The 23,755-nt window shown below is 37.4% G+C and overlaps 2 protein-coding genes across 15 annotated transcripts in view; one reads left to right on the top strand and one right to left on the bottom strand.

The window, feature by feature from the left end:
- Positions 1–23,672, bottom strand: part of bma (SCY1-like protein bma) — a 323,838-nt gene extending 300,166 nt beyond the window's left edge. For 8 of the 14 annotated variants that reach the window (XM_087344001.1, XM_087343998.1, XM_087344007.1 and 5 more), the window contains exon 1: positions 22,382–23,671. The gene's annotated coding sequence lies outside the window, so the exon portion shown is untranslated. Of the gene's footprint in view, positions 1–4,676; positions 4,853–22,381 lie in introns of all 14 variants that reach the window. The other 6 variants (XM_087344003.1, XM_022065882.2, XM_087344002.1 and 3 more) reach the window with 3 other exon arrangements.
- LOC110830687 (trypsin-4-like) lies at positions 6,877–20,984 on the top strand. The gene is made up of 7 exons (XM_022065897.2): positions 6,877–6,980; positions 8,139–8,221; positions 12,216–12,307; positions 15,773–15,908; positions 18,244–18,357; positions 19,182–19,325; positions 20,457–20,984. The coding sequence occupies exons 1-7, from the start codon at positions 6,929–6,931 to the stop codon at positions 20,604–20,606; spliced, it is 771 nt and encodes a 256-aa protein (XP_021921589.1). The 5' UTR covers positions 6,877–6,928; the 3' UTR covers positions 20,607–20,984.
- Positions 23,673–23,755: the final 83 nt, after the last annotated feature.

Below are 23,755 nucleotides of genomic sequence, written 5' to 3'. Positions count from 1 at the left end.
TTTTTCAAACGAACGACGAAATTACGTAACATTATTCCAAGCCTGAAAATATTCTACAGTAGGAGTAACACACAGACACTTCAGTTTAAAGACTACAAGCAATGAATGTAATAAATTTTAATCTAAATTACATTCTAAAAGTTAGTGTTCTAACTGCTTAAAATTTTAATTAAAATACTCGTACATAATCCTCAGGCCGATATCCAGCTTTCGAGACGACAGCGGATTTTATAATTAAGTTAAAGCTACGTTTCTACATTCTTGAATCGTTGGGTTACATTCTACAAACAGCACAAGTTAATATAAGTGAGAAAAAAGTGAATGCATAATGATAAATTTATTCCATTTTCCTGTCAGTAGGCCTGTGCATTGATCTGCCAAATTACTTGATTTTTTTTAAAAATACATGTTATTCTATAGGAATAATTTCTGACTTATTTGTTTCATTATGGGACCAACACGCCAAAAAAGATGATTTGTCTTCTGGGTTGTAGCGATGTGTAGTTTGAGAAGTTTACCGACGTTTCAGAGGTACTTGCTGCCTTCATCACTAGGGTTATAAATAAGTGACACAACCCAGAAACCAACCATTTTCATATTCGCCGACGTGAGAATCTCAAATCCAAAAACAACAGCTTTATATATTTCTATTTCTTGGTTTATTTAATGACGCTTTATGAGAAACACAGGATTATTGAACGTGATTTAGTGCGTCATTGAGAATGCTTTCTGCTGTATTGTCGAGTTACGCAAAGTGGCTTGTATTTTTATTCAACCATGCCATTCTAATTACGTGGATGCTGATAACACATAACAAACTTGTCTTAATTTTAATCTGCAGTGTCAGTTGTTGGACACGATTTAAAAATAATATCGTTGAAACTAACTAGTTGAGTGTAGGTAGTAGAAAAGACACGCGTATATATGACGTCAACAATTCGAAACTATTCTCAGAAATTGAAAACACGTATAATACCTAAATGGTGAAGAGCTTTACCAGGAAATCTATATTTAATATATCAATTTATATTTCCTACGTCACATGTCACACAGAAAACTTTTATGTGAGATAAAGTAATTAATTTTTTTATTCATTTCCCTGATGGTTGAGGTAGCAAGGACCTCTGAAACATGAGTTAACTTCTACATGGTGCTACAACTTAGACTACAGCCATCTTCGTACTCACCGACGTGATAACCTAAAATCCTACTAAATTTATTTATAAGTTGATATAATTGCGTCATATTGTGAATTAAAATTTAATTATTCGTGTTTTTTTACGTATTGATCCAGTTCTCCTCGGATACGTTAGTACTTCTGAATACCTTCAAGACATATCTACGCTCTTCCTCGGCCAATGTTAAACCACTACCACTTCAAAATATACCCTCACTCCAATGAATTTGGAAGTAAACATCATCAGAAGTTACACAACAACACTAATTAAGTTTTAGTTTATAAGATTATAATTTTTAACTTTTAACTTTACACCTGAAGATGGTTCAATGTAACCGAAACATGTAGTAAAAAGTTGTACCAAATATGTAAATGATATTTTAATATCTTATGTATAAATTTTATTTATATACAATTGTGATTAGACGGAAAAAACACGAATAATTAAATTTATTTATATTTAATATAATTTATCTGACATTTTAAAGAAATAAATTAACGCTTAACGATTATCATTCCTTCTTGTTTTTCTTCTTCTTCTTCCTTCCTTCCTTCATGGTTTAGAACACAGCCTGTTCTGGTCTCTCGTTTTCCCTCCATAGTTTCAGATGCGCCCTGGAGGTTACCTCCTATTGGTCGGTACTCCAGGATTTGTTTCAGTACTCCTTCCTCCTGCATTCGTTTTATGCGTGACTGTCATTTTTCTGTTTTATTATTTTCTGTGTTACTGACTGTATTTCCAGTTTATTTCTAATGTCTTCATTTCTGAAGAGTTCTTATCTTGTACTTCTCTGACCGGCCTTACTTAAAACATGAACAATAATGCAGGAAATTGTGAAACAAACTGCGTATAGGAGTAAAGTCGATTCAACGTTTACAGAATAATTTTTTTTTTTAATCTTATAAAAATCATAAGATCCTGCAATACTAAATGTGTTATTGTCCACTACCGGCGGATTTTTGAATGTAAAATACTTTTTCAGACCCACCACAGTTAATTTTCATAACGTCTCCTGTGATTACGCAACAGAGACTATGCAACGAACATTTGCCATTTGCAACAGTTCCTCTTCGTTGTGCAGACAAATCTCGGAAACTCAAGACAATGAGATATTGTATTAGTTTACGCAGAAGGTCGCGACACCCACTTCTAACAATTGGTTTGGTCACGTCAAGTTGCGGTCACAGACACCATTAATCAGGCCTGTGATCTTGTTTCATCTGAGAGAGTAATTGTACTATCGATATTACCACACCACTGTACGTCTTATCACAGAACAAAGAATCTACTTTAATGCAAAAGTTAATATTTATACACAAATAAGTTTCCTGACAACCTGAAGAACAAAGATGATCTCAACTATTTTAAAAATTCACTTCCTCACTTAAAATAAACAAAGCTCATTTACATTACAAATATCAATTGATAAATGCTGTTTAACGAAATGATATTCGGGGTTCTAAAGCCACTTGGACATGTGGGTACGCACAGACATTTCGTAAGCAGATATTTCATTCAACTTCAGGGGAATTTCTAAGAATCGTATGAAACCCTTTAACACACTGTGGGTAAATATATAGTTAGCAAATAGAAAAGCTGCTTCAAAAGGTTAAAAGCTCAATAGAATATTACCTTAAAATACATCGGGATGTCATACTCCCACATTTCTCAAAGAACATAATTCAAAATGACCGTAATATCTTTTTGTAGATATTATATAAAGTGTACCATTTATTACGCAACGCAGTAACCACCCTTACGGGACGAAAATAAAATCAGAAGCAGATTCACTCCTATCCACTATACTCTCTTAACCAGCCCGTAACACTCGAGCCAATGTCATGCTAATTGCTAGACAGCTCCTCACGACAGCTGCGCAAAACCTTCGAAGGTGTAGACGAGCAGAAGGTGTGTACATTCTCGAACATTGTCTGCATCAAAGTTGTTTGCTGCTGTTCGTAGAGCATTTAGTAATTTGTATCCTGACAAGCAAGAACCGCATAAGATAAAAATTCACTTCATTTCACCATTCCATTGTTCCCACTTAAATAACACTTAACACCACGGTCATTTTAATAAGTACATTTACACTAACCCCGTGATGCAGTCTTCCTTCGGAAGCTGATAGTAGCTCAGCTGGCCAAAACATTCTCTGTCATGTATGGAACGCAAGGGGTTTATTACCATGTTTACAAATACCAGCTAGTAATATTATCGACTTTGTTATCACCATTTAACACGTGTTTGTTATCCTGAATTATGTATTTCGACAATAAACGGTTATCATCAGGTTTACGCAGACTGTACCAACGCCACTGCACATCTTCGGTGCAAATAATAGGTATGTCCATTATATATTAAGTTTGTCTATGATAATATACTCTCTTTTCAGCCAGATGAATCCAGTCCACATCTCGTTGTCTTCCTTGTTTGTTTCACCATTTTAGTATTAACCTCCAATATATACTTAAATTACCTAAGGAGTCTCTCTTCCTTAAGGTTTCCCCACTAAACTCTTTTAATTCACATATTATATGCTAATATTAATTAATGAATAATACAAATTATTAGTCTCATTAGTACGTAATCTTCTTAGCACTCGAAGGAAATACAGTCAGCAAATGGATTTTCTTCCTCTACGCGAAATTCCAAGGTACATTCTAAAATAAAATTCAGGCAAAACTGTGTTTATGCGTAAAATTTAAATTTTCTACGTGAGATGGAAAAATTAAACTTTCAGTTCTGCAAGCTAGACTAATTTAAATTCCTCTTATTACCTTCGTGAATATAATTTTGATTCTTACTGTAGTTACAAAATATCTGAATTAAGAAACACACAGTTATACGAGGCATAGTTTCAGTTCAGCACTAAGTCTGTAACAATTAAATAACAACACAAATAAGACCTATGTAAAGTTTGTCCCACTATACGCCATGTAGGCGCTTGGGGGTGAGTGGAGGTATAGCTCCTCTCTTTCTTGACCTCGGCACTAGATGGGGGGTGAGTGGTCAGCATCACGCCCCGGTAGCTATTATTATAAATGTGTACATAAGAGAAGCCACGGTGGTCTAGCGGTTAGAACGCTGGCCTTGTAATCCTGGGGTCCCGGGTTCGATTCCCGGCGGTGCCCGAATTTATAACTTGTGTTGGGCAAGGCCGTGGTCTAGGCAACACGGAATTTTCCTCCGGGGGCTTCCCCGGTTTCTCCGTGGCATCCCAACAATTACTCCATTCACACACAGAAGAAGGCAATGGCAAACCACTTCTGGATTATCTGCCAAGAACGTATATGAACAGGTCCCAGTCCGAGAAAAGGATGGAAGGATCCTGTTCATATGGACCTGTCGTCAGACAGAACACTAAATAATAATAATAATAATAATACATAAGAGACTCCACGATTCAGACACTGAAGAGCTCAGAGTTAATCAGGTTATGAAGAAAATCCCTTGTCGTAATTAAACAAGAAGGTGATTCTGGTCACCACAACAGCTCACCACTGATCCTTATCCTGTCGGCTGAATGTGATTCAAATAACCACAATCGACTTCTGTAATATCATCCCGTCTCTAGTGACCCTCCCAATGGGGTCTGACAACCAATATGGAACGCCACGTTTCTGATACCCCAGATATGATCCATGTCCTTCTGGCCTATTTTCGAACGCGTCGCCCTAAACGTGAAAAGCACAAATTACCAATCTTCTTGTGTAATTTTCTCTATTTTATTTACTGTATTTTAGAATAAAAACACGGCCATACAAAACAATAGATAATATCCTACTCTGACATATTTCGAACAACAATAATTTGTAAATAGGAGATATAATCGTTTCTTAATTTTATTATAAATATGCGCACACACCTACAGACATAACATATAATTACAAAACCAACTTTAAAGCTCTGTTGCAATTTTATCTACCCAAAACTACACGATCAAAACACAGAGCGTTTATATAAAAGTCACTCGATAAAACGTTATTGCTACGTTTTGATATTTATTTATTTATTGATACAGAGGTCACAGATACCATATGAACAGGTTTTGAGACAGGAGTACCAAACCTTGCAATCGAGTGGTTTGGACCCTTGCCTTGTATTCCGAAATTACCACGTTCAAATCACGGCCCAGAGACCAGCTATCCTGCCGGATATTTGTGGTTTTATTCAGTCCCTCGGGTAAATGCTGTTAGTGAACCTTCAAACAGACAAAATCTTCTTTCCGTGTCCCTTCGACATTCACTAAGTCCTATTATTCGACGCTACACTAAATTATTACAAGCGTCGTTAAATAAATCATAAATACATAAAAGATACAAAACTGTTAAGTTTAAAAGATTTACAGATTCAACCTGTTTTTAATGGTTCGTTAAGTTTAGACTAATACTAATTTCTTACAGTCATTCTAAAATATTTTACCCTCGCCAAAATTTAGTATCATTTACAGTAATCTTCATAAATTATTAACTGACAAATCTCGTGTGTGTTTGGAAACGTCTTATTATGTCAGTCAGGTTCAACTCGCAACTTTATGTGCGCTATTCTAAGTTCTACAGCGTTTTGAACAAGCGAGCAGTCCTCATCATTTCCATTCTGTTTGATAAATATGTTAAAATTATTGTAATATTAATAGCAGAAACTAATAATCTACTTACGTAGATAGAAACGTATAAATTGGGTGCCGAAACATATCACAGGTACTTTAACAAAGTAAAGCCGGTCTAGACACACAAAATCTGAAATGGTATATTTCGTGTTCACCAGAGAAGTCTCTTGCAGTTAATTAAAGCTCTCAGATAGAAACAACGAGTTGATACATCAAAGTGCAGGTCGGATTAGAATGCTACCTTCTGTGGGATTGAGCACAGATGTATCACTTAATCCTTGTCCTTAATTACATTACAGCAGATAAAATGAGGAATTCTGCTTCCAGCAGGCTGGCTCAGTTATAGGAAGAATTCCTCTGGGGTACAGAGAGACGACATCATCTACTAAAACATGAAGAGAAATGCTTCAGAATACTCAATGACTGTAATGCCATTTACACTTTATATCACGTATCCGCATTATTTCCAGTACGAACCTTATGTTTTATTTCACTGCTGAGAATAACAGATACTTTAATAACAAGTTTTCAAACTATACTTTTGAAAAGTACAATTGCATAATTCAGTCTCAAGATAAGGAGAGCAGATAAATTTTCACTGGCAATACGTTTTTGATTCGATATAAACTCTCCGTAGCATTAAACGTGCTAATGAATTCAAGAATTCAGAATAACACAGCCTTGCAGATTTCTTTTCTCCATCACATGTTTCAGTGATCAATTCCGATGTTATTTCTGATGAAAATCAGGAGCATAACCACTTAGGATAGCCGATGACGGGGCCTAGATTGGAGAACCATCTACGTTTAAAGTTGTTACAGGCTATATATTTTCATTACTTAGAACAGCTCCGTCGATAAAAGTTTCATTGGCTGAAACTTTAACTCTATTCTCTTTCTGCAATAGAATTCATTCTGTTATCTGCCAATACATTTATTTTGTGACAATGCTATGAAACATGTGTTACTTTTGCTGTGGGCGTGATAAGAGATCTTGATAATAATGTCTCAATAAGTTTCAGTGCTTGAATTGTTATCTTACCAGTTTGATAAGATTTGCAGACAAGCATTTTTATTCAGCCTTAAATTTAGGGATCTTCTTTTAAAGAGGACAGTGTTTCCTTCGCTGACATTGTGTCACAATGTTGCGTCTTCTCACTTTGTTCAGCGTCATTGTACTTGTCGGAGTTAAAGGTGAGTAAGACATGGTATAGGCCTGATAGACGTATCACATTCGGTATGTATTGTTTTGTTCGGTTTTGTAAAATACGTTACTTCTTAACAAATGTTTAAGTATCCCTTCAAGAATTATACAAATAAAAGCAGGCAAGTAAACATAGCATACAAGTTGCCTTAAACGTTTTTCTCCGCACTAAGATTAAGAAATAAGTTTCTGGATTATGGGACGTGATTTTTAGGTAGCCTGTGACTAATGATACATTAGAATCGTACATTATGTATGGATAAAAAAGTGTTGTTGGCTTATTTTTTTAATTTTTATACATAAATCTGTTTAAAATAGAAATTCATCTACATTTACATAATATTTGACATAGGGTTACAATATCGTACCATTCTGTACCGCATGATTAATCGTGGAAAAGTAACTGGATTATTTACCAATCTGTGGGGAAACAAAACAAATATTTCCCTTCCGGATTTTTAGCACATATCCGTCTTCTTGTGGCGTCAGTTTGATAGCGTTTTAATTCTGACGACTTCTTAATTTCCTCTCGAAGATATTTCGGCGACTCTTTAACCTCGTTCCTCTCTACTTTTCGCGAAGTTTCTGTTTCGGAAGTGGCATGAATAATTTGTTGTTCAGATTCAGAGAATCGACTATTCTCGTTTCCCCGGACACTCGAGTTTGAGCTCGGACTTCCTGTTTCATCTCGTTACATTCAGTATGAGTTCAAATCTTCGATGGTTACAGACGAGTAAAGTCTCTTCTGTTAATGTCTGATCTCTGAGTACAACCGACTGGGAACATTTGGGGTACTGGAAATGGGTAAACTCTTTAATCTGTTTTTTAAACAATTTACTTTGCACGTGAACTGATAAAAATTAGAATAAAATAAGCTACAGATATCTACAATATAATTTTCTACGATCATTTCCCTTATCTTATGTGACAGATTTTTCCCAAGTTAAACATAGTTTTTATAACTGTGACATTCCAGTCTCAATCTATCAACACAAGTACTTTATTGACTTTTACAAGACATTTTACGCATATTTCCGATGACCTTGAAGCTACTACTTCAAGCTGATAATTCGATCTCTCAAGCATTTCCTGCTAAGAATCATATATAATGATTCGAGAAATAAAAAAAAAATATGTATGTGTTAAAGGTTCACCAGGAAACGTCGACACAATAAATGGTGGCAGAATAGTGAACGGAACTGATGCGACGCCAGGACAATTTCCATTTCAGGTGAGTTCAGATACGTGGCTCCATTTACAGACTGCATTACAGGCAATTTCATATGCATGTGACGTGATTTGCAAACTGACTGCATTCGAACTACATAAAGTTTAATTAAATACCTGCGATCACTTTGTGAAGTAACTCAATACCTTTAACATCGCCCCGAAAACCCATTAGAATGTTCACAAGTGCGCAATGTATAGGGTCCACTGGACCCTAACCTGAGCCAAATTAATCCAGTCTTACTCCCACATGCCATTTCTTTAATATTCATTTCAGTATTATATTACCTGCAACTTAAGCCTAAATACTGGGTGTGGTCTCTTATTTTCAGGCATTCCGACTAATATGGATGCATTTATAATTTACCCGTGTGTCTAAATAAAAATCGTAGGAAACTTTAAGCATTTGAGAACGACGGTACGAAGTTAAAATTACATTCACGAAAAAAGTACTAGCTGATAATATTAGGGAATTCCGCTTACCAAGCCGTTTAGAATTTTTGTCTTCGTGTCTGCTATAAAAAAACCTGAATATCGTAACATTTAAGTCTTTCTTTTGTTCTGCATGAATTTGGCACTTTATTCCACAGTAAGGGATGAACATAGACTGAATGTGTTTGTAAATGGGATGCTGTGGAAAATAAATGGATTTAAGTGTGGTAAAATTTAAAGGAGGCCGGAGAGAATTTTGTAATGAGGAACTCAATACATTTTACTCTTACTAAATATTATTAGGATGAATATGTGAAGAAGGAAGAGATAGGCATGGCATGCATCATGCATGGGAGAAATGAGATATCACGAGTACAAAGGAGGATAATATTAAAATGCATGTTAAGAAAATAACACTTAACTGGATTCATCTGGCTCAAGATATGGCGGTATGTTGTGAATAAGGCAATTAAAATTCGAATTCCATTGGCGTTGGGGAGTTTTACCAGCTGAGTAACTATAAGCTTCTGAATAAGGAATTAGCTCAATAGAATTAGATTATTCTATTTGTAGCTGTTAGGTAAAAACCGTGCGAGGATCTGAGTAGTTTTGCTCGTTAGGTTCAATAACGAAACTCACCTCCAGGTAGAAGAACACATATAGGTCAATTATTAATTTCGGGTTAAAGGCTCGAAGGATGTATTTTTCTTTCATATTTGACGTCATTCGACAAAAGCCCACGTGTAACTCAGAGAGGATAAACATTTATGAAACTTACGAGACAAAAGTTTGAAAGGAAAATGGGTTAAGACACAACCTATTTCGGTGGAACTTAGAGGTACATGACAGCAAATCACGTTCAGTAACAAACTTCTCAGCTACCTGGCTTGAACTTAGATAATAAAGATAGAAACTTAGGTTCAGCACCATCCAGAGCAGTAGGAATGTAATCCGGGCCTAAGCGCGTGACCTTATAACTGTTTTCAGACCGACTCTCCTCAGCCACTGAACCGACGTTGAAAGAATACGTATTATTTTAAACAAAAGATACTCGATGAAAAGTATACGGAGTTACGCCAGGCAAGAAATCGCCATTTTTCTACAAAGCCTGAATACTAAGATCTCTTTCAGGGAAAAGAAATAATTATTTCTCTCTTCTGTGATATTGCGCCGTGTAGTCTCCTAGAAGTTTACCGACGTTTCGGAGGTGATTCTGCCTCTATCATCGAGACGATATCGACGTTTAAAAGATTTTTGCTGTTTCCATTATCGGAGAAATAAAGGACGCAGCAAGCACCTCCGAAACGTCGTTAAACTACTATCAGATTACATGGCTCAACATTCCAAATGATAGTCATCTTCATAGTCGCCGCCTTCAGAACCTGAAATCTCAACCGAAATTAAATTTGGCACAGGTTCAGAGACACGAAGAAAGAAGGGAATGTTAAATATGCAACACGTGGGGAGTCAACAGGGTTCATTTCTAAAGGATTCTGACGTTGGTTGATTACACTTAAAATTATTTTAAACAAAGATGATGGAAAAGCCAGCAGGTTATTAACATAACCAAACAAGGGGTGCAGCGAAATAATGAGAAAGACAGAGAATGCGAAGGAAACGTCTTACGGCAAGTCTCCTTCAGTTAGACAATTTTTATCACTGTTGTTCAACACGTGAACTTCTTTTTCAAAACGTTGCGTTACAATCTTGCGTCTCCGCAATCAAAGGTACAGCACGGCACTTACATATTTGGTCGCTGTATAAAGCAAAAGTACCATTAAATCGACCACCAAATTGCGAGAGTATCTGAAGTTACCGGCAGTTTGAGAAACCCGGAAGCTACTTAAACAAACAACTCCTGTAGGAAGAAAATTGTTCGGCTTTGTCACTCTCATCAAAAATTCCTCTTATGAATTCTAATACACTCACTCTATTGTTCGGGAAATTCTTTGAAACGTCGATGGTATGTTAAAGAACAGCCCACTTTCTTTATAGAACCCGAAGGTTCATCACCGTGTTCACAAAACCCCGCCACCGGACTCTGTCTTGAGCCAGCTGCATCCAGTTTTCCCCGTCGATTCCTGTTTCCTTAGGGTCCATCTTAAAGTTATCATCCCACTTACGCCTAAGTCTTCCCAGTGGTCTCCCTTCAGATCTCCCAACTAGTACCTTACCTTAACATTATCAGGTCAGGAGTACAGGCCGTGTTAAGCTCATCATTATGCAATTTTCTCCATGGTCCGTCTTTCTCCCTTTAGGGTCCAAATATCCTCCTCCTCCTCAACACACTGTTCTCAAAGACCCTCAATCTATGTCCCTCCCTCATAATGAGAGACCAAGTTTCGCACCCATACAGCACAGCTGGCAAAATTACACTTTAGTTCTTTTTGATATGAGACGGGAGTGCAAAAGATTTTGGACTGAATGATGGCAAGCATTCCCTGAATTTAATCTGCTCTTGATTTCGTCATGAATGTCATCCTGGCTTGGTATTGTCGTCCCCAAGTACTTGAATGTTGCCCATTTTCGAACGGTTCATTAGCTCTCCTTATATTCTGGTTCTGTCCCGAATTCTGATGCCGAGACACGATCATATACTTTCTTTTTTCCGCATTTATCTCTAGACAAACATCCCTACTAGCCCTTAACAGTGTTCTGTGTTCGCTTTTATACTATTTATATCATCGCCAAACAGATTAATATCATTAGCATAGACCAAAAGCTGATGTGTCCCATTCAATTTCAAATCGCCCTGATTTTCGTGGGGTTTTCTGATGACATATTCTAAGGGAACATTGAAAAGCAGCGGCGATAGAGCATCTCCCTGTTTCAGACCATTCTCAATAAGAAATGTATTGGACAAATGTTTATCTGCACGAATTTTGCTAGAAGTTTCATTTAAACACCCTTTAATTAGCTTGATTAGCTGCTTATGTACACCAAATTCATTCAAAATATTGTAAAGAGCTTCTCTTTTAAATGAGTCGTCGGCTTCCTTCAAGTCTATAAATAGTTTATGGACTGTCCCACTGTTTCTGTAGTGCGTGGAGAATGTAGAAAATTTGATCAGCTGCAGATTTTTACGACGGGACCCACACTGATGATCCCCAATAATTTCACTGACATATGGATTCAACTTCGCCAGAATAATGTTGGATAAAAATTTTATAGACAGGTGATAAGAGGGAGATTCCTCGATAATTATTACAGTCAGTCTTACAACCCTTCTAATGAATTGGTACAATTATAGATTCCTTCTATTTATGTGGTATTTCCTCCTTACTCCATAACGAGCGAATAATTTTGCGTATCTCGGAACGCAACGTTTCGTCTCTTGCTTTGAACAATTCGGCCTGAATCTGATCAGTACCCCGGGGAATTATTCCTTTTCAACTTCTCAGTAGCAGTTTCCATTTAGATTAACCTAGTTTCTGGCAGTAATGGCTCAGACGTAGATGTACCTTTTCCGCGTAATATCATGAGAATTCTAATAATGTTTATATTCTTATATTTTCACAAATTTAATAACTTCTGTGCGATAATAAGGGTTCATTTCTCTGTTCTAGATTTCGCTGCAGTACGATTATGAGCACGTGTGTGGCGGAACTATCCTCAGCAGTAAGTGGATTCTGACAGCTGCTCATTGCGTTGAGGATGAGTAAGGATCCAAGGACTGTAGCTGGGGCACACGGCGTGTGTAAACTATTTTGTTACCGAACGTTTTGCATGTGTATAAGAGCATGTCAAACGGAAAGCTGATTAAGGGCGCGTAGTTTCTGACAGTTTTTATATTTCCTGTACGTCTGTCATTCGTCTGTCTGTCATGTCTTCCATCACCTTCAAGTAGCAGTGGATTGTTAGTTCGAAGGTTATATAATCATTCTGCATATATTACATAGGTTAAATGGCGCCTCATATAACAAAATATTATGCAAAGTAAATTAAATTACTGGTAAATGAGAAGCTGTAGACGTCCACATGCATCTGGAAAAACAAAATAACATCGCAAAATTGTGTTGGGCAAGGCCGTGGTCTACGCAACACGGAGTTTTCCTCCGGGGGCTTCCCCGGTTTCAATTACTTCATTCACACACAGAAGAAGGCAATGGCAAACCACTTCTGGAGCATCTGCCAAGAACGTATATGAACAGGTCCCAGTCCGAGAAAAGGATGGAAGGATCCTGTTCATATGGACCTGTCGTCAGACAGAACACTAAATAATAATAAGATGAGGTGGTCTAGCGGTTAGAACGCTGGCCTTGTAATCCTGGAGTCTCGGGTTCGATTCCCGGCGGTGCCCGAATATATAACTTGTGTTGGGCAAGGCCGTGGTCTAGGCAACACGGAGGTTTCCTCCGGGGGCTTCCCCGGTTTCAATTACTTCATTCACACACGGAAGAAGGCAATGGCAAACCACTTCTGGATCATCTGCCAAGAACGTATATGAACAGGTCCCAGTCCGAGAAAAGGATGGAAGGATCCTGTTCATATGGACCTGTCGTCAGACAGAACACTAAATAAACATAGCTTGTACCACGTTCGAGACTTAACACGGGAAATGTAGCGCTGTTCCCCGTTCTTTATCTGAACTGGCAGAATGCAGTCATAAGCGTCGAGAGGCCAGAATCAAGAATAATGCAGCACTGGAGCAGTTCTCGCAAATAAAATAAAATACAACGATAACGCGCCTAGCAAAAATGTCACTCAACCAATGCTGCCTCGATGTTCATCATATCGCCAGTTTAAGATGGTAGCAAACATCTATTATCGGTTGTCAGTTGTTGCGACTGGCAATTTCTTTGAAGACCTTAATAACTAATGCACAATATGGATAGGAATCGATATGTTTCTTATAACGACGCAAAACTCACCCAGCAAAGCCCCAGGAGGCAGCCGTCTTCATATCGGCAGCAGCGATAACCTAAAAATCTCACATGATATACCAGCTTCCTTTCAGATCCTTCCCAACTGGTTATTTATAACTACTCTGTCCTAGTTGATGGCATATAAACCAGTCAGTTAACAAACCACAATTAAATAAACAAATTAGAGACTTCCTTTGGTTAACATGCTTAGCACAGTTACCACCCGTCTCTCCAAACAGAAAATACGGAGTTAGCGAGGTGTCAAGATAAAAACGTTTACACACAGGAACTCGGCCTGTGGTGGTATTGTCAGGATAATTACTTCGTCGCGTGACAAAGCATACACAGACACTATGTCCTACACTCCGGATGGACTAAACACTTTACTTTAAAGCGATATAATAGGTGAACATTCCTGCTGAAAATCAACCACTGCTCTGTGGCATTTTAAATATGTTTCACAGGGTTCTATTTAAGCGAATGTCCTACCTGTGTCAGATTGTAAATGATATTATGGAAACGATAATTACAGCTATTTAAGATCGTGTGACGTCAAACACTTGAGTAATTATTCTGAGGTTAGAAACAATTACAGTGCTCTGTTTGTTTTTGTTTCTTTTTTGTAGTTACCACCAGTACATAATCGGTGATGTATGTCAGATATACAAACAAATTTTGGAACTGTCGTAATATTTTTAAAAAAATCCAAACAGTTTCACAAAATAATGGCAGGCCTAGATATGTAGGATTTGAGTTTTTTACGGCGGTGAGTCCGAAGATGGCTGTCTTCTGGATTCATCGCCCTGATGACGGAGGCAGTATGACCTCCGAAACGTTGGTTAACATCGACCAGACTACACAGCGCAACAACCCAGAAGACAGAAATCTTCATACTCATCGCCCTGATGACGGAGGCAGTATGACCTCAGAAACATTGGTTAACATCGACCAGAGTACACGGCGCAACAACCCAGAAGACAGAAATCTTCATCGCCCTGATGACGGAGGCAGTATGACCTCCGAAACATTGGTTAACATCGACCAGAGTACACGGCGCAACAACCCAGAAGACAGAAATCTTCATCGCCCTGATGACGGAGGCAGTATGACCTCCGAAACATTGGTTAACATCGACCAGAGTACACAGCACAACAACCCAGAAGACAGAAATCTTCATCGCCCTGATGACGGAGGCAGTATGACCTCCGAAACATTGGTTAACATCGACCAGTCTACACAGAGCAACAACCCAGAAGACAGAAATCTTCATCGCCCTGATGACGGAGGCAGTATGACCTCCGAAACATTGGTTAACATCGACCAGTCTACACAGCGCAACAACCCAGAAGACAGAAATCTTCATCGCCCTGATGACGGAGGCAGTATGACCTCCGAAACATTGGTTAACATCGACCAGTCTACACAGCGCAACAACCCAGAAGACAGAAATCTTCATCGCCCTGATGACGGAGGCAGTATGACCTCCGAAACATTGGTTAACATCTACCAGACTACACGGCGCAACAACCCAGAAGACAGAAATCTTCATACTCACGGCCGTGAAAACCTCAAATCCTACATAAGTGACAGTTCGTAGGTTGGCGATAATTCTTACCATCATTACAATAAAAACGATGCAAAACTTAAGCGTATCTCTTCAGCGTAAGACTTAAAGACTCTTATTTTTTAACAAAATCTATGGCATATAATTTCTACAAATTTCTCCGAAATGCATAAACATACATTTTAAAGACTGCTTACTTTCATCCCTACTAACTGAAATGTTTATCAGGCACTTTGATAGAACGACATAGATTCAGAAGGCCTTGGCTCTGTATTACAAACTGATTAAATAATGCAACGTACTGCGCACAAAATGTGTTGAAATATATGTTGGCTGGTTATAATTTTTAAAATCATTATTTCCATTACATTAAATAGAATACAATTATTAATTAGGCTCAAGCAAACGTAACTATTTTTTAATTTTCTATGCTGAATTTTTAGACTTTTCAATAAAAGTGCGTCCTCAAGTAGTATTTTAAATTTTCCCGTCATTGTTGGCCAGAGGTTTCCGATAATAATACAAACATTCCGGATAATCATTCTTTCTTATGAGGAATGATTGATTTTACGTTCGGTACTTCAAAGTAGGTTACACGCTGGTACATATCATTTATTTCTGCGTCAGAACCAATCCCTTGAGCAGAAAATGGCAGACATGTACTGTATGAACCGATTTATGTCGTGTGTGGCAGGGTAGCGATATACTACAGTGTGCTTGCGGGAACGAACGTGCTGTCCAAAGGGGGCGAGAGAAGACACGTTCTCCGGTACAAGATCCACCCGAACTACGACCCGGAAAACTACGAGAACGACATCGCTGTCCTGGAGGTAAGCTGCTTACCTAGTGTTCCAGGCGAATGTATAATGTTCACCTACCAGTCCTTCTACTCAACTCTACCACGTGATCTCTTCCCTAATATCTTCGGACTGAAGTTTTATAAACATTTCTCATGTATTCTATTCTACATCCATTCTGATTCAATTCCTCTTGACATAGGCTTAGTTAAGGTAATATCAGATGAAGAACACAGAAAATATGATCCTTCGTTATATAAGTTTCTTCATTCCTCTGTTATTTTATCTCTTAGAAGTTGAAATACTTTAAGTATTTTGTTCTCCAACACCCTAAAGCAATGTTCTTCCTTTGAAGTAAGAATCCAAGTTCATCTTCTACATAAAACAAATATAAAATTATAGTTTTCTTTTTTCGTACAGCATCTTTTGGTTTTTATTTGTAGACAGTAACATGAAGATTCTGAAAACGAACACCTTGAGGCTGTAAGCAGCACAAATGAATGTTATACTACCTCTGTATTGTACTAAAATAATAGAACACCAACGAACTAACATCAAAATAAAAATTAAATGCTTCAAATATTATCAGCGAAATTTAAAACTACCAAAATAACTGGTTACAACACGAAACGAAGACAAAACACCAAATCAGGGACTAGAATACAGACCACAGATTCAAAGAGATCCTGGATGCCAGAAGAAAATCCGGAGATATAAACTTTTCGTACTGCCGGCGCGCCATGAGAAGTCCGCGGGAAGTGGCGTGGACATGAACGGCCACAAAACATGTCCACTCCTGCGACACTATTCCTCTACACAATGCACTGCACTCCTGCAATCTACTGAAGTGCTGGTTTTTAATACGCGGAGTGCGCATGTGCTGCTCACTACCTCCCCCAAGGACTTATCTTAGCGCACGGACATTGGGAGTGAAGACGAGATGATTAATTATAGCATTACATACATTCCAAAAACGTAATTGTTCTTAATTTCGCCACGGTTTCCAACAGGATTTAGCAAACATTTACGTGCTGAGTAATTAAATTGCCTTCTGTGAGGCTGGTTTTGAATTCCTCCAGAACACTCCCATTCGAAACGCACTGCTGACCCAGATAGAGCGTCGATCTGCTCGTGAACAAGCGCCGTGACGCGGTGAAATAATGTACCAATCGCGTATAAGCACGCTACCTGTTGCAGGGTTTACAAAACTCAATTCAAATTCAGCAAAATTACTCTTACAAGGGCACTAAGTACTGTTTCGCTTGGTAATTTTAATCTTTATCTTTTCACGGAAATACACGTTTATAACAGCAAGCCTGCGACTTCTGTGTTTTAAGATATTGTAGGTGCGTCATATTGTGATTTTATTTAAAAATAGTATTAAAATATATTAAAATTGTCCGTCAATCACAATAAAGTAATATAAGATAATTAAATGGTTAAAATATTATCCTTTGTTCCGCATCGAATACTCGATTTACAAATGGAACATTCTCGACATGTTTCGACTTTCATAGAGCCGTCATCAGGTGTATGTTATAAACTCTTAATTAAATTACTAATTTTTAATTTTCTTATCATTTCTTCATTTTTCACATTGTGTCAACATTTGTTGTTGTATTATATATCATTTGTACAATCGTATTGTCGGAGTGATGTTAATGCTGCGTATATTGGTCTGTGAATTAAAGGATTCAAACCATTAATGAAATTACAATGTGAAAAATGAAGAAATGATAAGAAAATTAAAAATTAGTAATTGAATTAAGAATTTATAACATACACCTGATGACGGCTCTATGAAAGTCGAAACATGTCGAGAATGTTCCATATGTAAATCGAGTATTCGATACGGAACAAAGGATAATATTTTAACCATTTAATTATCTTATATTACTTTATTGTGATTGACGGACAATTTTAATATATTTTAATACTATTTCTGTGTTTTGTTTCATATTTAATGGCTTGTATTGGAACTTTAGATTTGTGTGAGTTTAGTGAATCAAGAAAGTGTTTAATCAATGCAACTTTTTATTTTGTAGACAGAATATGTCTAACGCGTCTCCATTAGAGAGATCAATTGGATAACATTCTTTAGAGATATAATGGTTGTTCATTCTGACAATAATACAAAACCCACAAATTATTCTGTGGGAAAAATGAATAATTATTTATTATTAAATCAAATGGTATGCATAATTGCCAATGGATTTCAAATGTTTTAACAAAGCCGGAATTGTTAGTGTAAAATATACAATTTAATAGATCACTAAATTTTATAATTACTGATAAAGTCATTGCTAACCTCAACATACGGACTGAATGAAATTAAAGCCATTCAATTTCCTCTTAACAATCCTTTCAGCTGGAAAGTCACCTGTCTATGACTGGATACGTGGCTGTCGTCACCCTGCCTTCCCAGACACAAATCACAGATGGAGGCCTTCCGAGCACGGTGATTGGCTGGGGACATCGGTTTGTAAGTGTTCACTGATCTTACTAGCTTAAAATAAAGACACTCATTTAACGACGATCATGAATTTAGAAATATTCAATATACAACTTTGCATGTACGTATTTTAGTACAGTGGCAAATTTCTTGGACATTATCCATTGTCCTAATCTTTGTTACACCTTTGTAAACGCATAAGGTGTTCTTCGTTCACGCTATAATATGTAAAACATCTAAAAGCGACGTTTCGGAAATTGGAATGTCCCAGTCTTCATGAAGTTAGTTGTTTTCTGAGATGGTATGATATTGGAGGAGGTTACTACCTCCATCATCAGGGCCATCTAGTACAGAGGTTTAAGATTTGCCGAGCCTCTTTGGCGAATGATGTTCTAATCATACTATCGATTATTTGTTACCTTTCACACTGTAATGCTGTGCAATTTATCGACTTTAAACCTTATCACGTGACGACTTTTATCGGCAGGCATGTTGTTATTTCTAATTTACAACGTAAACGACACATATAGAACTACATATAACATAAAGGTAAACAATACTTCAGAAATTATGCAAGATGTGATCGTCAAATTAGTGTCAACTGTGGCAATGTTGCCCTCGGTTGTAAAGCCATGAAGACTCCTAGATCGTTGCCAAAGGTTCAGAGAACCAGTCATGAAGATGGAGACAGTGTGCTTCTCCGAAACACCTACGAGTCTTCGCGGCGTCACAGTCCAGAAAAACAACATCGCAGTCTTTACATTCGGTGATCTGCCCCCTACCGGTAGATGACCGACCCGGTCGAAAACTGTGGGTATAAGCTTATGTCCTGATGAGAGCTAACTATGTTGCAGACTGGAGGACCGACCAGCGACACCCTGAAGATGGTCAAAATCGTGACAATATCTGATGAAGAATGCTACGAAATACTGACAGGATACGTGAAACCCAGTAACATCTGTGCCGGAGTTCCCGGCGGTGGTAAAGGACACTGCAGTGTAAGTAAATCACGAGCTAAAAACGAACTATGGAAAACAGTTTTGCGTAGAACAACATCAAAACGCTTCAGGTGCTCGATTTCCACTTCCATTACCGTTCAGTTCGGTAAATCGTACAATAAAGCAAATAGTTACGGGGCTAAAAACTGCGGTTTGATTCCCAGGGAACGAAGAGCCCTTCTTTTTATAACGCTGGCCTTGTAATCCTGGGGTCTCGGGTTCGATTCCCGGCGGTGCCCGAATTTATAACTTGTGTTGGGCAAGGCCGTGGTCTTGGCAACACGGAGTTTTCCTCCGTGGGCTTCCCCGGTTTCAATTACTCCATTCACACACAGAAGAAGGCAATGGCAAACCACTTCTGGATCATCTGCCAAGAACGTATATGAACAGGTCCCAGTCCGAGAAAAGGATGTAAGGATCCTGTTCATATGGACCTGTCGTCAGACAGAACACTAAAATAAAATAAAATAACCTTCTCTGAGGTTGTCATTGATTTTACACCCGGATAAGTTAACTTTTCGAAACGCAATGGAACTCCACGACAAGGCGGCCTAAGAATTGATTGCTTCAAAGGAACTAACCTATTTTCCTTCTACGGCAACGTATTTTATACTGAAAACTCCTTAGTAACATTTTAAAGAACAACAAATTATTTTAATTCAAGGGAATAATTGACATTATAGTATATATTACTACTCTCAACAAATTCAAGACACTTAACTCTAAGCTTCATAACTTTAGACTTACTGCCACAATAAGTCCATTAATATAGTCCTATTTACTAAGCCAACCAAACAATATAATCTTCTATGGAAATTAACATGCATTACTTTATAACGGATAACTGCAAAGACTGGAATTTAACTTACCTTAAAACATTGCAGCCTTGGCCTATTACAACAAGCCGAAACGATATAAAATTAAACTGGCCAGTTTTGAAACAAATTAAATCCCGAAATTGTCCATTTTTCTAACTTTAAAGCAAATATTTCAGTTTTATTTAATACCAGCCATTCGTCGTGTTATCCAAATGGCGCATATTCCAACACTAATTAAGAATTAAATTTTCACAGATAATGAACAAAACAACATCAAAAACACCTGCTTTATACGTTCGTGTGTACTTCACAGGGTGATTCTGGAGGTCCTCTAATTGCGAATAATTATCAGGTGGGTATCGTCTCGTGGTCCGTCAAGCCCTGCACTCAGCCACCATACCCAGGGGTGTACACAGAAGTCGCGTACTACGTTGACTGGATCAAAACAGTCACCAACGTCTGACAGACGAACTACTGAAGAAAGTTTTGTGTGGAGTATCAATTATACCAGAACCTGATATCTGAAGTTTATGTAACATCTGTATTTAATATAATCTATAGGCAAAAATTCTTGAACAGAAAGGCAATAACTTCACGAATTCACTATTCAGTGCGTCACTCTATTATATTAAGGAGCCTTATAATTTGTACACTTCGCTATGCACAATTCTGTGATTAAATCAAGAATAAAATCTATGAGACTTCAGGTTCCGTAAAATCAGAAACTATGTAAAACTAATAAATAAATAATCATTAATAATGCATAATTAAATTGTAGTCTGCTCAAGAACACCACAAATCAAAGAGATCTTGCAGCATATAGACAGCATGTATTAACCCACACTGGTTTGATTTAATTAATCACCAAACATCACATCACTGCCATCTACACGCAAGAAAGGTAACTATGCACAGTTCAGCGAGGATTGCACTTCTCTCCGTTCCATGCACTACCGATTATTTTATTTATTTGTAGTCTATTTAACGACGCTTTTTTTCAGAAACTCAAGACTTTTAGCGTCGAATAAGAGAATGTTAATGAATAATAAATTGGAAAGTATGGAATGAAGTGGCAGTAGCCTAATTCAAGGTGCTACCCCAGAGCTTTCCTAGAAGGACTGAAGAAAACCACGAAAACCTAAGTCAGGATAAACAGTGTCCAGAGATTTGAACCAGGGGTCTCATGAATACGAAGTAAGAGAGCTAACCATTTAATTACGAATATGGGTCCCTTTCTCACTTGAAGATACGTCCTGTACGAAAGACAACATGAATATTCATTTCTTTAATCTTTGAGACAAAACGTAAGTGACCATTAGTGAATATTTTATTTGTTATTAGATTTATAATACAGCCTCACAGAACTTAGTTATTATTTCCAAATCAGTCTGGGTGAATGGAACGGATAAACCGATTTTAATTAAATTTAATACAGAAGAGTTTTATGAAAAAATTCTCAACTCTTGTCTGTTCTTCTTAACACAGGAGCACAAATACTTCCATGCGCTTGTCTAAAACACAACTTTCTTAGAGTTTATACTTTGATAAATATGAACGATAAGCTGACGTCAAGTACAGTTCAGTTAAATTTTCGCCATGACTGGGCGCAAATATTAGATAAACGAAATACTTTTCACAAGATGAAAGAAAAACAATACATTTTTCGCACAAACAGATTTAGTGTCGTTCGCCCGTTTTACGGAGATGCAGTTCCTGTAATCAGTACCTTAAATCCAAAATCCTACATCGCTAACATGTTCTGTATTTGCCCCATTAACCAAATGTATCATTTTGTGGTTGTATAATCACAGTTTATTATTCTTCGTGCTGTGTTTATGTACGCTTGTGGCAGCATTTGTAGGTTAAACTTTAGAATCAGTATCATTCTTCCATGAAGAACGCTGACTGTACTGAAGTAAATATTTTGGTTAGTATATAAATGTGCATTTGTTGCAGACATTACAAATGCTAATTACACTACAGTCAACAAAACTTGAACTACCCTACATCGATCAACTCAAATCACTGACGTAAGAAAATACTCCACGTTATTCAATTTTCCTCACGTCTTAACCTTTGAAGAACATCGACTTTACCATTCCATTAAAGTACATATTACGACATGGCATTGATACTGTAAGAGTAGCTGACAGATTCACTTTTTTAGTAAATTGCATATCATTTTACTTGTTGCTTAATTACTAGGCCTGAAGTAAGAAATAGTGCGTTGCTACTTACATAGAGGTATTTCGAGTCATATGATTCCAACGTCTTCTTTTGGGACAGAAACTCCTGAAGTTTCTGAGAATCCTACTGCCTCCGACCACGGATTCTGGCACTAAGCGATTTTATCAGGTCATCCAACGTTGCTTTCAACAATGACGCATAAATGTTTTGAGTAACGTCCGCTATATCACACACCATTCATTGATAACGTTATGAAAAGTTTTAAAATAGAATTCAGTTCCATAAGGCTGGTGTTTAAAACAATGTAACTACGAAGTGAAACACAAAAATCATCTTCTTTTCAATACTGAAACTAACACCAAAAAGTTTACCTTCACTTACGTAAAAACGAAGTAGTGGAGTACATTAAGTCCAGCACGGGATTATCACACGACTACACAGCACTGAAATGCATCTGCTTTATAGATTACAACTGTGAAGAGAAGCTGTTGCTGTAAACATATGTAAGTAATTAAACAAAACAGTTTAATTCACTCCGTAGCCATTAATAAGTCACCCAATTCAACGATTATGCTTAAACACAACTATTTACTTTCTTGGTTACACACACTACACAGGATACAACGCATGCGTCCAAGCTACTAGAGCACCTCGTAAGTTCTAGACTCCGAAATGTGTATGATGTAAGTCAAAAGTGCAACTATATTCTTATCTATTTCCATTTTGCTTTAATTCCTTCACCAGTGAAACTAATTATTTTTTATAGGCTATGAAGGAGTTGAAGTTTCTGGCTAATACAACAGAATGGTGAGGTCACATAGCAAAACATTCTGTTCAATAAATAGTTACGTTTTTGCCACAGTTTAGATACGCTACTTCATATAGATCTTCATAATTTGTTCGTATTCTTCACCGAATATTAGGAGGGTGGTATATTAAGGAGAATGAGATTGATAAGGCACGTAGCATGAATACGGATTTAATTGAAGAACCAAAGGAGAAGACATAACTTTGGAAACTTTGTGCTAACTGAATTTGGGTTCAATCTATAAACACGCTATTTGTTCAAATGTTATTGGCAGTATTCTGAATGCCGTTTCTGTAAGGAACAGCAAACAGAGGAAACACTGGATAATTCCTAGTACACTGTTAATTCACTTAAGACTCGTACAGTAACACCTGATGCTCTAGTACAATGCTCTTAACACATGCTTCTTTGGAAACGGATTCCCTCTGCAATTCGTCAGTAAACTTGCGACTGCGTTTCGGATCACTGAACAAACGAGAAAGCAGTATGTTTGGCACAATAGCAACTTCTTTACTGCACGTGTCTTTTCCCCTCCCCTCTCACCACCCACAGTTCGCCAACATAACCGTAAATAAGTAAAATGGGAACGCCCTGCAGCAAATTACGAAACTCGACGA

This window comes from Zootermopsis nevadensis, unplaced genomic scaffold (genome assembly GCF_977971745.1).
Source record: "Zootermopsis nevadensis isolate Lab colony 2312 unplaced genomic scaffold, Znev_1.0 Znev_ptg000007l, whole genome shotgun sequence".
Lineage (NCBI taxonomy): Eukaryota > Metazoa > Arthropoda > Insecta > Blattodea > Termopsidae > Zootermopsis > Zootermopsis nevadensis.
This window is presented reverse-complemented; position numbering and strand designations above follow the sequence as displayed.

Excerpts from the sequence above, each read along its gene's own strand:
- LOC110830687 (XM_022065897.2), top strand. The coding sequence starts at position 6,929 with ATGTTGCGTCTTCTCACTTTGTTCAGCGTCATTGTACTTGTCGGAGTT. Across the intron at positions 12,308-15,772 it reads GCTCATTGCGTTGAGGATGA|GGTAGCGATATACTACAGTG; the intron begins GTAAGGATCCAA and ends CGTGTGTGGCAG. Across the intron at positions 18,358-19,181 it reads TTGGCTGGGGACATCGGTTT|ACTGGAGGACCGACCAGCGA; the intron begins GTAAGTGTTCAC and ends ACTATGTTGCAG.